Below are 14,852 nucleotides of genomic sequence, written 5' to 3'. Positions count from 1 at the left end.
AGTTTTTTTCTATTCCTTCGTTCAAGGAGCACAGACTATAGTGGATTACAATTTCCCGTACTTTGGAGCTCCCTGTAATTACAGTGCAGTGAGTTGATGGTCCTAGCCGGGATGGTAATAATTTCACGCAAAAAAAGGATGACAGGAAATGTGGTTTAACATTCATTTTGCCTAAACTAAATTTCTGAGAATTCAAAGTACCCCCTTGCCATGCCACAAAGTCTTCGTGGAGCGCATGAGAGATTTAAGTTGTCATTGTGGTGTATTTTTCTGTGAAAAGAAACACGAATCTGGTTTGGTCAAAATATTTAATTAATATTTGTTCACACATTAACAAAAATCTGAAATACAGCATTACAATGGGAAATTAATAAACATGTCAACAAGGTTATTGTGTATGTGTATTTGGTGAATAACGCTGACAGCTGTGAGATCTGGACTCCCAGGCATGACACTTTGACGTGGATGCTGCGGGCGTGTGTACACAAACCTTTCTCTGCCTCGGGTACATTAAAAACCCTGTGTGGGAACGAATTTCAAACAATGAAGTTCTGCTGGAACAACTTGTGTTATTGTGTGTGTAAGAGCTTAGGTTGTGTACACGTGTGCAGTGTTCGTGTTGAATACGTATGCGTGTGTAATTCTGGTTGGAGTTATGTACCCTAAGCCTCCTGTGGGTTCTGCCATTTGGGTGACGCCATGAAATCCTCTCTGCACAATGTAGGAGTGTTTCTAGTTTGTATCCCTTCATGCAAAGCTGTACATCGTCTGTGCTATAACATAATCAAGTACCAGCAATGTAATCATCACAATCGCCTCGTCTGGCTGCAGAGTGGGATTGTGGGTGTTTCCGCGTGCACGCATGTGTAGACGAGTAGTGGATGACAGGATGTCACTCTGGGAGAGAGAGTGGATGACGTCATGACGCGGTGATGTAAGGGGGTACCCGTGACGTAAGGGGGGGTTCGTCGAGAGGGGCCAGGATCGAAGGGAGTTGAGGAGTCGGGACCCGGGGTAGGGAGAATTAGTACCAGGCTAGGGGGGCTACTTCACCCGGCTGACCGAGTTGGATGACCCCTCGGTCGGTGCTGAGGGAAGAGCACGAATAGCCTGGGAGGCGCTAGGGACCTCCCAGTACCCTTTCCCCTGTCGAGATTCTAAATTGCCAACTGTTAGGCGTAAGCCCTTATAAGTTCCCGGCATTAGCCCTTAATAAATCTTGGCATTTCGCCCCTACAAAAGAACTGCGTCTGCGTCGTCTGTTGCACATCAACACATGTAAACGTGTTGGCATACGATTAAGAATGTCACATACACAGTGTGCGTGTGTTACATGCACAGTGTGTGTGTGTATCACATGCAGTGCGAGTGTGTCACATGCACAGTGTGTGTGTATCACATGCACAGTGAGTGTGTCACATGCACAGTGTGTGTATATCACATGCACAGTGTGAGTGTGTCACATGCGCAGTGTGTGTGTATCACATGCACAGTGTGCGTGTGTCACATGCGCAGTGTGTATGTGCGCGTAGGAATGAGGCCCTAATTACTGAGCTGGCACAGGAGCGCTACCCCGCGGCTGATCCAGTGAGACTCCGGCAGGTCACTGGACAAGGCCATTGCAATGACAAAGTTTGTGGAGTGCCCTGTGGTGGACAGGGTGCCTCTCCGCTCGCTCGTTTTATAAACTGGAGCCACGTAGCACGGCTTATCGGGAATGTCCACCTTTTTGCAAGGTCTCAGCCACATCTGTGGAAAAGAAAAACACGCAAGCCAAATGAATAATGCATGTTAAATTGCTCAAATACTTGATTTGTTCAAGTACCATGTACGCCTATTCAGGAGATATGGACGCTATACATTAAGAAAGTTACGCCATGGAATGGATCACCAAACTCAACGGACAGCTGTAATAGTATGTCTGTTTCTTTTTGAATGCTGTACGACAGTACAATATGTAACTGAGCATATGATGTATTGCAACTGCTCTTAAAATGCAAAATTCTGTTCAATTTAATCCTTTGTGACTGTATTTACTATCTGCAACGGTTAATACGAAGATATATTTTAGCACTAATTCTAAACACAATGATTACATAGCACTCATATAGGAGATGGATTTTAAGTGTTTATATGGTGTGTCGAGTTGGAGAACCATTTGTAGTAACGTGATCAATGTACGTAGTGAAGAGACGTTTTACAGATACCGTCTTCATTATGGCTTCAGTTTGAGCATGGGCGAGTATTGGATCAGCTGTGAGAATAATTCAGTCGCAATGACTTACCACTGGCATGGAATCATAGAGAACCTTTGGGAATGATTCTGCAAGCTTCTTTGTCCTACGGTCCCATCTGGCTCCATCTAGGAAGAGGCCTCGGATGTACACACCTGCAATTAAAGCAGTGCATGTATTGTATTTGTATATAACAGTACAACGCAATTAAATCAAGATGTAATTAAAGTCAAAGTGAATTCATGTGCAAATAAGCATTGAGGTGGTACCCATCTCCTGTTTACAGCCCTGAGCCAATCGTGGAAATTCCATATTCCTATGATGGGGGGAGGTCTACCCATAGGACGACTGTTAATTTGCCCACAAAGTGGTTATTTTTCGATTTAAAGCTTTCGTGACTGCAAGGATTCATCTTCTTTGGTTCTTTCAGTAGAATGAGAATAAAATAATACAATAAAACAATAAAATTCTCACGACGTTTCGGCCACAACACAAGTGGCCTTCTTCAGGTGAAAGGAACAAACCTGTCGAGACGACAGAGCTACAAGGAACGCTGCTAAGATTCGTAGCGTCTTTTAAGCTGGTTGAGAGAAGTGAGGCACCTTGACAAAGGGGTTTACATATCAAACAGGAGAATTTAGCATTGAAACAGTTGAGGGATTAGCTTGTGACTCGTCACAGAAATAGCTATGTTAAAGTCAAAGCCTACACATCCACAGAGGCACCTAGTGCATGGACGCCAAAGGGGCTGCAACAACTCAACTATCATACAGTAAACAGATGTGAAAAAAACCTAAGTCTAAATTACATCAATATAGTAAATGTACTCAATATATTCTTCAATAAGCAGAGCTATTAACAGCAACTGGGTATACACTACACTATATAATGAATACCATATAGTAAACAGATAAAAAACTAAAATATAAACTACCTCAATATTATCAATAAATTTCGATTTAAAGCTTTCGTGACTGCAAGGATTCATCTTCTTTGGTTCTTTCGGTAAAGTCACGTAGAATGAGAATAAAATAATAAATTGATGAAATAAAATAACACAATAATATTCTCACGACGTTTCGGCCACAACACAAGCGGCCTTCATCAGGTGAAGGGGACGAGACTGTCTGGAGGACAGCGCTGGAGTGAGAAAGCCACGCAGAGATCATGACCTTTAAGCTGTTTTGGAAGAAACAAAGCGCCTTGACAAAGGAATTAGCATATAATTTAGCATTGAAATGGCTGAGTGATTAGCTTGTGACTGGTCACAGAAAAGGCTATGTTAAAGTTAAAGCATACACATCCGCAAAGGCACCCCTTGACAAAGGAATTAGCATAGAATTTAGCATTGAAATAGCTAAGTTAAAGTATACACATCCGCAGAGGCACTCCTTGACAAAGGAATTAGCATAGAATTTAGCATTGAAATAGCTGAGTGATTAGCTTGTAACTGGTCACAGAAATAGCTATGTTAACGTCAGAGCATATACATTCACCGAGGCACCTAGTACAAATCAAACAGGAGAATTTAGCATTGAAATAACTACGCGAATTTAGCATTGAAATAACTGAGTGATTAGCTTGTGACTGGTCACAGAAATGGTTATGTTGAAGTTATGGCCTACACATCTGAGCTATTCACAGTAACTGGGTATACAATACAATATATAATGAATACTATATAGTGAACCAATAAAAAATACTAAAATATAAATTACCCCAATGTTATCAATAAACTCTATATTCTCCAATCAGCTAAGCTACCAACAATAAGTCGTTATATATCACAATGCTATATGGCGAAAAATGGGTGGATTCTTACCCTCAACTTTAGCAACACGGATAGCTACGGGTCCCGTTCAGACGGACGAGTTCATCCATGGTCGGAACAGAGGACGGGGAGAGAGACAGCTGCGAGGCACTGTTATACTCCATGTTGAAAACCATACCATTAACCGTGGTGTGATAGGTAGTAAGAATCAATGCCAGCGAAAGAGCTGCGGTCTGAAGGTCATCGTAGAATACAATTAATTAAGAACGGAAATGGTTTAAAACATCTTTCCAATGGTTACTAAGCCAGAATCCATCTTCTCGGTTGAAATTGTCTCTGTCCTTGTATATGTGAATGGCCTCATGAACGAATCTCTCATGGTAGCCGGTTGGTTTGCAAAGAACCTCCGTCTTGGAGAAGTCAATGTCATGTGAGCCCACTGAATTATAACAGTGATCTGCCACGGCAGAGGAGTTCGTTCTACCGTCTTTCAAGTCTGCTTTATGTTCGCGGATGCGGTCCGAGATATGTCGTTTGGTTTCTCCAATGTAGCTACTACCACAGAGGCACTTTAGTTTGTAAACGCCCAGGTACTGTATGTCTGGAACAGCATCTTTTACAGATGGAACTAGATCACGGATTTTATGTACTGTGTTGAATCGGACCTGGATCTTGTGTTTATTCAGGATTTTGGAGATCTTTTTAGTGACCCCTGCAATGTAGGGTAAGGTGATGGTTTTGAATGGCTCCACAAGAGGATCCTTCTTCATGACTGGATTGATGGCTTTGTGGATTGTGTAGTCGGAGTAACCATTAGCCCTGAGAGCCTGGTGTACGTGCTTGAGTTCACACACAAGATCCAGGTCCAATTCAACACAGTACATAAAATCCGTGATCTAGTTCCATCTGTAAAAGATGCCGTTCCAGACATACAGTACCCGGGCGTTTACAAACTAAAGTGCCTCTGTGGTAGTAGCTACATTGGAGAAACCAAACGACATATCTCGGACCGCATCCGCGAACATAAAGCAGACTTGAAACACGGTAGAACGAACTACTCTGCCGTGGCAGATCACTGTTATAATTCAGTGGGCTCACATGACATTGACTTCTCCAAGACGGAGGTTCTTTGCAAACCAACCGGCTACCATGAGAGATTCGTTCATGAGGCCATTCACATATACAAGCACAGAGACAATTTCAACTGAGATGGATTCTGGCTTAGTAACCATGGGAAAGATGTTTTAAACCATTTCCGTTCTTAATTAATTGTATTTTACGATGACCTTCAGACCGCAGCTCTTTCATTGGCATTGACTCTTAATACCTCTCACACCACGGTTAATGGTATGGTTTACAACATGGAGTATAACAGCGCCTCGCAGCTGTCTCTCTCCCCCTCCTCTGTTCCGACCATGGATGAACTCGTCCGTCTGAACGGGACCCGTAGCTATCCGTGTTGCTAAAGTTGAGGGTAAGAATCCACCCATTTTCGCCATATAGCATTGTGATATATAACGACTTATTGTTGGTAGCTTAGCTGATTGGATAATATAGAGTTTATTGATAACATTGAGGTAATTTATATTTTAGTATTTTTTATTGGTTCACTATATAGAATTCATTATATATTGTAATGTATACCCAGTTACTGTGAATAGCTCAGATGTGTAGGCCTTAACTTCAACATAGCCATTTCTGTGACCAGTCACAAGCTAATCACTCAGTTATTTCAATGCTAAATTCGCCTAGTTATTTCAATGCTAAATTCTCCTGTTTGATTTGTACTAGGTGCCTCGGTGAATGTATATGCTCTGACTTTAACATAGCTATTTCTGTGACCAGTTACAAGCTAATCACTCAGCTATTTCAATGCTAAATTCTATGCTAATTCCTTTGTCAAGGAGTGCCTCTGCGGATGTGTATACTTTAACTTAGCTATTTCAATGCTAAATTCTATGCTAATTCCTTTGTCAAGGGGTGCCTTTGCGGATGTGTATGCTTTAACTTTAACATAGCCTTTTCTGTGACCAGTCACAAGCTAATCACTCAGCCATTTCAATGCTAAATTATATGCTAATTCCTTTGTCAAGGCGCTTTGTTTCTTCTCACACAGCTTAAAGGTCGTGATCTCAACGTGGCTTTCTCACTCCAGCGCTGTTCTCCAGACAGTCTCGTCCCCTTCACCTGATGAAGGCCGCTTGTGTTGTGGCCGAAACGTCGTGAGAATATTATTGTGTTATTTTATTTTATCAATATATTATTTTATTCTCATTCTACGTGACTTTACCGAAAGAACCAAAGAAGATTATCAATAAACTCTATATATTCTCCAATCAGCTGAGCTACCAACAATAAGTCGTTATATATCACGATACTATATGGCGAAAAAATGGGTGGATTCTTACCCTCCACATCAGCACCACGGACCGCTACGAGCCCCGTTCAGACGAACGAGTCCATCATGGTCGGAACAGAGGAGAGATTCAGCTGCGAGGCGCTGTTATAATCATGTTATAAACCATACCATTAACCGTAGTGTGAGAAGTATTAAGAGTCAATGCCAGCGAAAGAACTGCGGTCTGAAGGTCACCATAAAATAATTAATGAAGAACCGAAATGGTTTAAAATATCTTTCCAATGGTTACTAAGCCACTCTACGCCCGACCTTATGGAAGGTACGTGGATGACACTTTTGTTATCTGGCCACATGGCCAGCCTGCTCTAGACCAATTCCGGGACCACATCAATTCCATACACCCAGCCATCAGATTTACCATGGAGGTGGAAAAAGATGGCAAGCTACCCTTTTTGGATGTCTTAATTAAAAGGAGACCTGATGGCTCAATGAGCCACTCTGTCTACAGGAAAGCTACCCATACAGATGCTTACTTGAGCCCAATGCATTTCCGACCAGGAACACATTACCAGTGAACTCAAACACGTACACCAGGACCTCAGGGCTAATGGTTACTCCGACTACACAATCCGCAAATCCATCACTCCAGTCATGAAGAAGGATCCTCTTGTGGAGCCACTCAAAACCATCACCTTACCCTACATTGCAGGGGTCACTAAAAAGATCTCCAAAATCCTGAATAAACACAAGATCCAGGTCCGATTCAACACAGTACATAAAATCTCTGATCTGGTTCTATCTGTAAAAGATGCTAGTTCCAGACATACAGTACCCGGGCGTTTACAAACTAAAGTGCCTCTGTGGTAGTAGCTACATTGGAGAAAACAAACGACATATCTCGGACCGCATCCGCGAACATAAAGCAGACTGGAAACACGGTAGAACGAACTCCTCCGCCGTGGCAGATCACTGTTATAATTCAGTGGGCTCACATGACATTGATTTCTCCAAGACGGAGGTTCTTTGCAAGCCAACCGGCTACCATGAGAGATTCGTTCATGAGGCTATCCACATATACAAGCACAGAGACAATTTCAACCGAGAAAATGGATTCTGGCTTAGTAACCATTGGAAAGATGTTTTAAACCATTTTTGTTCATAATTAATTATTTTATGGTGACCTTCAGACCGCAGCTCTTTCGCTGGCATTGACTCTTAATACTTCTCACACCACGGTTACAGGTATGGTTTATAACATGATTATAACAGCACCTCGCAGCTGAATCTCTCCTCTGTTCCGACCATGATGGACTCGTCCGTCTGAACGGGGCTCGTAGCGGTCCGTGGTGCTGACGTGGAGGGTAAGAATCCATCCATTTTTTCGCCATATAGCATCGTGATATATAACGACTTATTGTTGGTAGCTCAGCTGATTGGAGAATATATAGAGTTTATTGATAATATTGAGGTAGTTTATATTTTAGTTTTTTATCTGTTTACTATATGGTATTCATTATATAGTGTAGTGTATACCCAGTTGCTGTTAATAGCTCTGCTTATTGAAAAATATATTGAGTACATTTACTATATTGATGTAATTTAGACTTAGGTTCTTTTCACATCTGTTTACTGTATGATAGTTGAGTTGTTGCAGCCCCTTTGGCGTCCATGCACTAGGTGCCTCTGTGGATGTGTAGGCTTTAACTTTAACATAGCTATTTCTGTGACCAGTCACAAGCTAATCCCTCAACTATTTCAATGCTAAATTCTCCTGTTTGATATGTAAACCCCTTTGTCAAGGTGCCTCACTTCTCTCAACCAGCTTAAAAGACGCTGCAAATCTTAGCAGCGTTCATTGTAGCTCTGTCGTCCCGACAGGTTTGTTCCTTTCACCTGAAGAAGGCCACTTGTGTTGTGGCCGAAACGTCGTGAGAATTTTATTGTTTTATTTTATTATTTTATTCTCATTCTACATGACTTTACCGAAAGAACCAAAGAAGAGAAAAAAGTGGTTATTGTTTTATCGACCCCAGAGGGATGATCTTTTTTTTTTTTACAATGGAAGCATCTGGATAACTCAGGGAGACACCCATGCAGAACACGGGGAGCGCGAACATACAAACTCCACTTAGGAAGGTGCCTGAGTCAGGAATTGAACACAGGCTCTACTTGCTGTGAGGCACAAGCATTACCACTGCGCCAGCCTGCAAGGGGTGTGTGCTGGAGACCCACCGTCGTCAGGGGCTTGTTTGTACGTCTTGTCATCCATAACCTCAAATTCGAAGCCGAGAAGATCGATGGGGATGGTGTATTTGCGGGAAAAGTTCTGCTGAGCTCCTGTCAAGAACGCTTGTGTGAAGAAGAAACCGGACACCCAGAAGACGTTGGGTGTGCCATTGTCGTACCAGTCCTGGAGCAGAGAGGCAGACCCTTGTGTCAACACTCTGCAGCACAACTTACTTGTAAGCCACAGTCCAAAAGCAAACATAATAGGTTGGTCAAATTAATTAAAAATGCTTTAGTTATAATACATTTTATTGTGTTGAAATTGTAACAGAATAAACTGAGGTAACCTGAAGGAATTTCAATCTTGCCAGGAAGTCATTGATGTAACTGCCAAGTGGCTTAAGACTCGGGTAGGATTTCTTCATCCACAGGCCAGGAATCTTCCCTTTGAGAATGCTGCTCACAACCTCCTCCAACTCTGAAGACATTACCACCAGGCCCTAGTCCAATACACAGGGACACTTGCGTGAGTAACACACGGGACCCATGCCGCATTATTCACGACACTGCTCGGACTGGTGGTGTTTTCTGTGGAGTACCTTGAGTGCCTTCTGGATATTGACGCAGGACGTAGCAATGGTGCCCAACAGAGCATTGAAGCGGCCCATCTCCTGCACCAGCACAGTGTTCATGCTCTGGCTGTAGGTGGTGGGGAATTTACGCATCGATGCCTCGATGTCAAAGCTGCTGGGCAATTTGCCGAGAATGTCGTCGGTGACCTCGTACACCGCCGTATCCGAAGACTTGCCAACCCCACTGGACGTCCGTGACTGGGAAAGGCCAGAAATGAAATCATCACCGTCACCTTTCGGTGCGTCACGTACACGTTCAGTTCATGAAGTTTCGCCAAACAATCCAAAACAGGACCACAAAGATTGTCGAATTGTTAGCGCCGGTTCCGGCTGCCTTCCTGCTCGTCTAGTTTCCCGTGCCTCGACAGCGGTTTGAGATGCAGAATATGAATTACAAAACACACTATTTGCTAAGCTGGATTATATGAAAAATGCTACCATACCAATTTCATGTTTTGAGAGTCGTAACATTGTTTGTACATTGGTTTCACACAAATTTCTTCGGTGGCTTTATACGCGAGGGCAAATATGCTTCTGAATTATGGTGAAAAAAATAAGTGGAATTGTTATCAATAAGAGTCATTAAAAATCAGGGAATGGTTCTGTTTAGCTTATGGACCCGCATGCTCACTTGCATTATGCTTAGTTTAGTTCACAAATATAGTGCATTTGCCAGTAATGTGCATCTTTAAATACTAAAAACAATGGCACCTAACTGTATCTGGATTCCATCATTGGAAATGTTTGTTTCGACGGTGTGTCCATAAACCACAATTCGTCAAGTTAATCTGAAAAATAGGGCTGTGATACAAAATTGTGGATAATCCAAATTCAGTGGATATTTAGGATCTGTAACTATGACGTCAAAGGACGCAACATTGTTTCCGCGTCACTTCTCTGATTGTCCCGCCAAAATTTTTGTCACATGACATTGGATGACATCATCAGTTTTGTTCGCAGAATAACTGCTTTATCTGCTTAGTTTGTTGTCCTTCCCCCCCACCTCCGATTAGCACGGTTGGCTATGTACAAATGTAATTATTACGTGAAAATTATCCAACATTCAAAAATGAGATGTGAAATTGTCCTTCAAACTCTGAAAACCGAAATGTTAAAATCCCAAACTCGTAATTTAAGCATTAGGATGACACTTGATATTTATTTTCAGCTGTCCTAAAATGCACTCTGATGATTGCATTGTATTGACTGTTCGAAGATTTGGGAATTCATGACATTTTGGCAGGTTTTGTGGCGAAATTCAGCGATTATGAAATGACCACTGACCATACCTGGGTGAGGAGGATGCAGTCAAACAGCTGCTGTGTCTCGGCCTGGTCCTTGGTTATGTCGGCATTGGCGTTCATGCTAAACACCTCTGGGTCAGAGTTGATCGGGAGGGATTTGGCGTACTCCAGGTAGCTGTCGTACTGGAGAACACAGTCAGCATTTATATACTTTTTACTCGTTTATTTGTAAACACAACATTGGAACTCTTGCCAAATTAAGTGCAGAACCAAGTTTAATGTGATGGTGTTTGTGTGCAGTCGTTGGTGACGGGGTTGACACCATGTGCTCGCTACACTCGAGCAACAGGGATAATCACGGACAGTTCGTGCATTTGGACCACAGTGGTTACCCAACTCCAATCGGAGGTCTCTCCTGAGACAGCAATGGGCCTGGAGGAAATACTGCTGGTGGCACCCTTGAGGGCCTTGGCAGATACTTTTGTTTACACAGTTTCAGAGCACAGTAGGCCCAAAGGCCCAACACAGCAAGCGGCCAGCAACAAAGAGCGCTGTCATAGTTGTGATAGGTAAGAGTTATTAACACGTTTCCAGAATTGAGCAATGGTTGGATGTTTGTATGTTGAACTTCTTTCGCACCGCACGTAGCAAATCGTGCTAATCTGACGTGATAAACGAGACGATGGTGGGAATTCTAAAGTCGAGCAGCGCGAGGGAAGAAGCGGAAAGATAAGTGTTGCGTGCTGCAGCATGGTGGTTTAGTGAGTGGATGAGTGGGTGTGTGAGTGAATGGGTGAGTGACGGAATGTCAGTGAGTGTGTTGTTATGTGCTGCAGCATGTTTGTTGAACACAGCATGCAGGAATGAGACGAGACAGTCGATGCTTGGTAGACCGAGTCCTCAACACGCATGGAGGAATCAAGGAGTGAAGCCATGCGAGTAGAGATAGGAGGTTAGCGGTTCTCACATCACCATCCGGGGGAGCGTAGTAGTGGCCGCTACTGTCAAACTGGTACTGCTCGTTCGTAACGATGTCCTCGCAGTAGAACTTGCTGAGGATGGTGCGCAGTGTGCGGCGGTCCCACTCATCCGTCACACGGCCTCCGTAGTTGCACTCGCCCGTCATGTACCGCAGAGCTTCAAACGGCGTCTCCTGCATGTGACAGCAGACATTTTCGTTGTTGTTGTTCTTCGTGGCTCTAGCAGGATACTAAATGCAATGAGCAAGAGTTCGACGGAATTTCCTCAACAAGTAAACTAGGTTTACCGTTTTCCTGTGGCGTTACTTTACGAGCCATAATCGGCGAGGCTGCCCAGAGGTTCCTGGAGGCCCAGGACACAATGTCACGTAGGGCCTCCTTATTCATTCGTGACAAAAAACGGGCCCGTGAGTGGGGCCCTCTTTTGGGTGAGACCTGGGACAATTGCCCCTTTGACCTCTACTCTATGATTGTAGCGCCATGATAATCGGCGCTACAATCATAGAGTAGAGGTCAAGGTCAAGATCAGCATATCCTTCCTCAAATGAGCTTAGAGTGGTTCTCATCACAATTCTTATGCCTCGAGTCCCCAGGCACTCACATGGTAATATATGTCAAGTCACGTTGTAGTTGTATGTCACCTCGTATTGGCATAGGAAGATGTGGAGTTGCTGCACGCTGATGCGCAAGTCTGTTTCGTTAAATTCGTAAGGATTGTTCCAGCCCAGAGGTCCAAATTTTCTCCTTTCTTGCGCCAGTGCGTGGAAGAATGTGAGGCCAAACAGCAGTTTCTTGAATTCTCCCTGCACACAGACACCAGCTATCACTTTGCAGACATCGTCACCAGACGCCATGCAGAGCAAGTAACATCATGCATGCTCTTTGGTTCTTTCGGAAAAGTCACGTAGATAACTAGTTAATAACTATTTATTTTTTCTATCTATGTGATTTCACCGCAATAACCAAAGAGTATGAATTCCTGCAGTCACGAAAGCTTAAAATCAAGATTGAACATCATGCATGGTTCGAGAGGCCGTGCTAGCGTGAATGTGCTGTTAAACATCTATTAATTACATATATAAAGACCAGCATAAACACAGAAAACATATTTGTGACGTTTTAAGGCTTGGTTATTTAACAATCTTTGTAAATATTAAATGTGGCAAGGCTAGGATGCAAAATCACGTTAATAATCTGGGCGTGTGGAACAAGCAGTGCTGGTCATCGTTACTGGTTTGGTGCAGCTGTTGAAGAAGTCTGGGTCAGAGATGGGGTCCATGAGGTAGGAGCGGGTGATGTTCGAGCGGAGTCCCTTTGGTGCCTCATTTGTCATCTTGACTCCGTTTTGTAGCACGGCCACAGGGAAGGTAGCTGAGGGGTAGCTTGTCAGCCACAAGCGGAAGTCTGGATGCGTCGTTTCTGGATTCAGCTCCTAAAACCAAAATCGCAGCTCACATCGCAGAGCACTCTGCTCTCTTCACTATGAAATGTTTTTTTTCTGCAAGATGATAATAGTTTCGTACATTTGGTATTTGTGCCATTCTTATAGCGCAAGGCTATCACGAAGGTGCTGTGTTGCACGTACTGTAGTCTGCAGTAGATATACAGCAGGGGTGACATTCATATGCTTGGTTATTTCAGTAAAGTCACGTAGATAGAAAATAAAATTAAAATTAAAAGCAAAAAAGCCACGACGTTTCGATCACAATACAAGCGGTGTTCATCAGGCGGAGAGAAAGAAGACCGCTTGTGTTGCGATCGAAACGTCGTGGGCTTTTTCGTTTCATTTGAAATGTATTTTTAATTTTAATTAAATCAAATAAAAATTATCTACGTGACTTTACCGAAAGAACCAAGAATATGAATTCCTGCAGTCACCAAAGTTTTAAGTCAGGGGTGACATTGTTATGTAGATTCCAATTAACTAATTTGTGGTATCATATTTCAAATTCGGCAATTTTAGACCATGACGCCGACACACAATGGTCTACTTTTTCGAATAACGTTGCAGGATCTCTAGGGTCCACTGTGATGCAGACGGTGCGCATTTTACGGTAAAAAGACCGGCAATATTCATCAAGGTGGCCTATCTAATTCAAACCGTGAACCTCTTCAACAAGCTGTAAACGTGCTACCACCCGAGGATTAGGATTTTCATCGAACACCCATTGATAATGCTAATTGTAAATACTGGCGAAACGTTGTAATCATATTGTAAATGTTGTGGATTTGCCCTCCAACACACCAGTGTGCTGTATTAGTAACGAATTGGCATGTTCTGTATACGTGACAAACCTTACTAATTGGCTGTGTCGGGTGGTGGTGTGTTTAATGCCAAATTTATATTTACGCGATCCAACCCAAAAAAAACCACTATATTATGGATGCTATTGGTCGCGAAAGCCTATGTAATAATAGGTTTTCCCCTTTTTTCTGGCAACAAAACTGAAACCTTTTTACAAGGAATCATGTTTACATTAATCACAATACCTGCAGTCAGAATGCAAACAAAAAACACACTGATAATATATGCATTGTCCTTGAAACTGATTGGTCCACACCAGAGACAGCTTTCCTTAGACCCTGGTCTCACACGGTGTTCAACCAGATGACGCCAAAAGGCACACAGGAATCCAGGCAGGAAGCCAGCAAAAAGCGCATCTGGTCACACACCGTATGAGACTAGGCTCTAAGGAAAGCTGTCTCTGGTGTGGACCAATCAGTTTCAAGGACAATGCATATATTATCAGAGTGTGTTTTTTTTTGCATTCTGACCGCAGGTATTGTGGTTAATGTAAACATGATTCCTTGTAAAAAGGTTTCAGTTTTGTTGCCAGAAAAAAGTGGAAAAAACCTATTATTATATTTTGGTACTGGCAAAGGAGGCCTCATGATGTAGAAAGCCTATGTGTTAAACCCACTGGCATTTTTTTATAGTAAGGGTGATGTTTAAGGTGAGGATTTCCTGAACAGTAACACAAAAGCTACTCCCAAGAAACCACTACATCACCGTGACTAGATGTCCACCGCTACTGCACAGCGCATTATTGTACAACGGTGTCAGCCACAATCCAGCAGCAGGTGACACAGGAGCGAGTGGGCGGGCGCTTAGCTACGCAGCGTGAGTGAGCAGTGTTGATTGTCGATACCTCGCAGATGCTGTCCAGTGTGGTCATCCAGGAGGTGGCCAGATGACAGTTCTGCAGCACCACCCAGCAGCCGTCCCTAACCGCTTGCTCCAGCATGCGTTTGGCAATCGGGCCCTGGCCTTGACCCAGGGACAGGGAGCTCATCTTGGAACCACCAAACCCCTGTGGGCACAGAGTATCAGCTAAACATCACCACCGTCACTCGCATGTTCCACACAGAACCGATTTTCGTGCTCCCTCAGGGTTTTGTCATGGGT

At 43.3% G+C, this 14,852-nt stretch overlaps 1 protein-coding gene across 2 annotated transcripts in view; it reads right to left on the bottom strand.

Annotated features, from left to right (window-relative positions):
* Window positions 1–294: 294 nt before the first annotated feature.
* Window positions 295–14,852, bottom strand: part of DNAH7 (dynein axonemal heavy chain 7) — a 78,346-nt gene continuing 63,788 nt past the window's right edge. For both annotated transcript variants that reach the window (XM_032965426.2, XM_032965427.2), the window contains exons 55-64: window positions 14,596–14,757; window positions 12,678–12,878; window positions 12,088–12,249; window positions 11,434–11,619; window positions 10,512–10,649; window positions 9,190–9,420; window positions 8,938–9,090; window positions 8,597–8,774; window positions 2,286–2,389; window positions 295–1,749 (exon numbers count right to left, since the gene is read on the bottom strand). In XM_032965426.2, the coding sequence (XP_032821317.2) occupies window positions 1,543–1,749; window positions 2,286–2,389; window positions 8,597–8,774; window positions 8,938–9,090; window positions 9,190–9,420; window positions 10,512–10,649; window positions 11,434–11,619; window positions 12,088–12,249; window positions 12,678–12,878; window positions 14,596–14,757 (1,722 nt within the window). In that variant the 3' untranslated portion in view covers window positions 295–1,542. The remainder of the gene's footprint in view (window positions 1,750–2,285; window positions 2,390–8,596; window positions 8,775–8,937; window positions 9,091–9,189; window positions 9,421–10,511; window positions 10,650–11,433; window positions 11,620–12,087; window positions 12,250–12,677; window positions 12,879–14,595; window positions 14,758–14,852) is intronic.

The sequence above is a fragment of the Petromyzon marinus genome, chromosome 34 (assembly GCF_048934315.1).
Source record: "Petromyzon marinus isolate PM22_M1 ecotype Great Lakes invasive population chromosome 34, UKy_Petmar_22M1.pri1.0, whole genome shotgun sequence".
NCBI classification, from domain to species: Eukaryota; Metazoa; Chordata; class Hyperoartia; order Petromyzontiformes; family Petromyzontidae; genus Petromyzon; species Petromyzon marinus.
The sequence above is the reverse complement of the archived record's forward strand: the minus strand, read 5'-3'. Positions and strand labels throughout refer to the sequence as shown.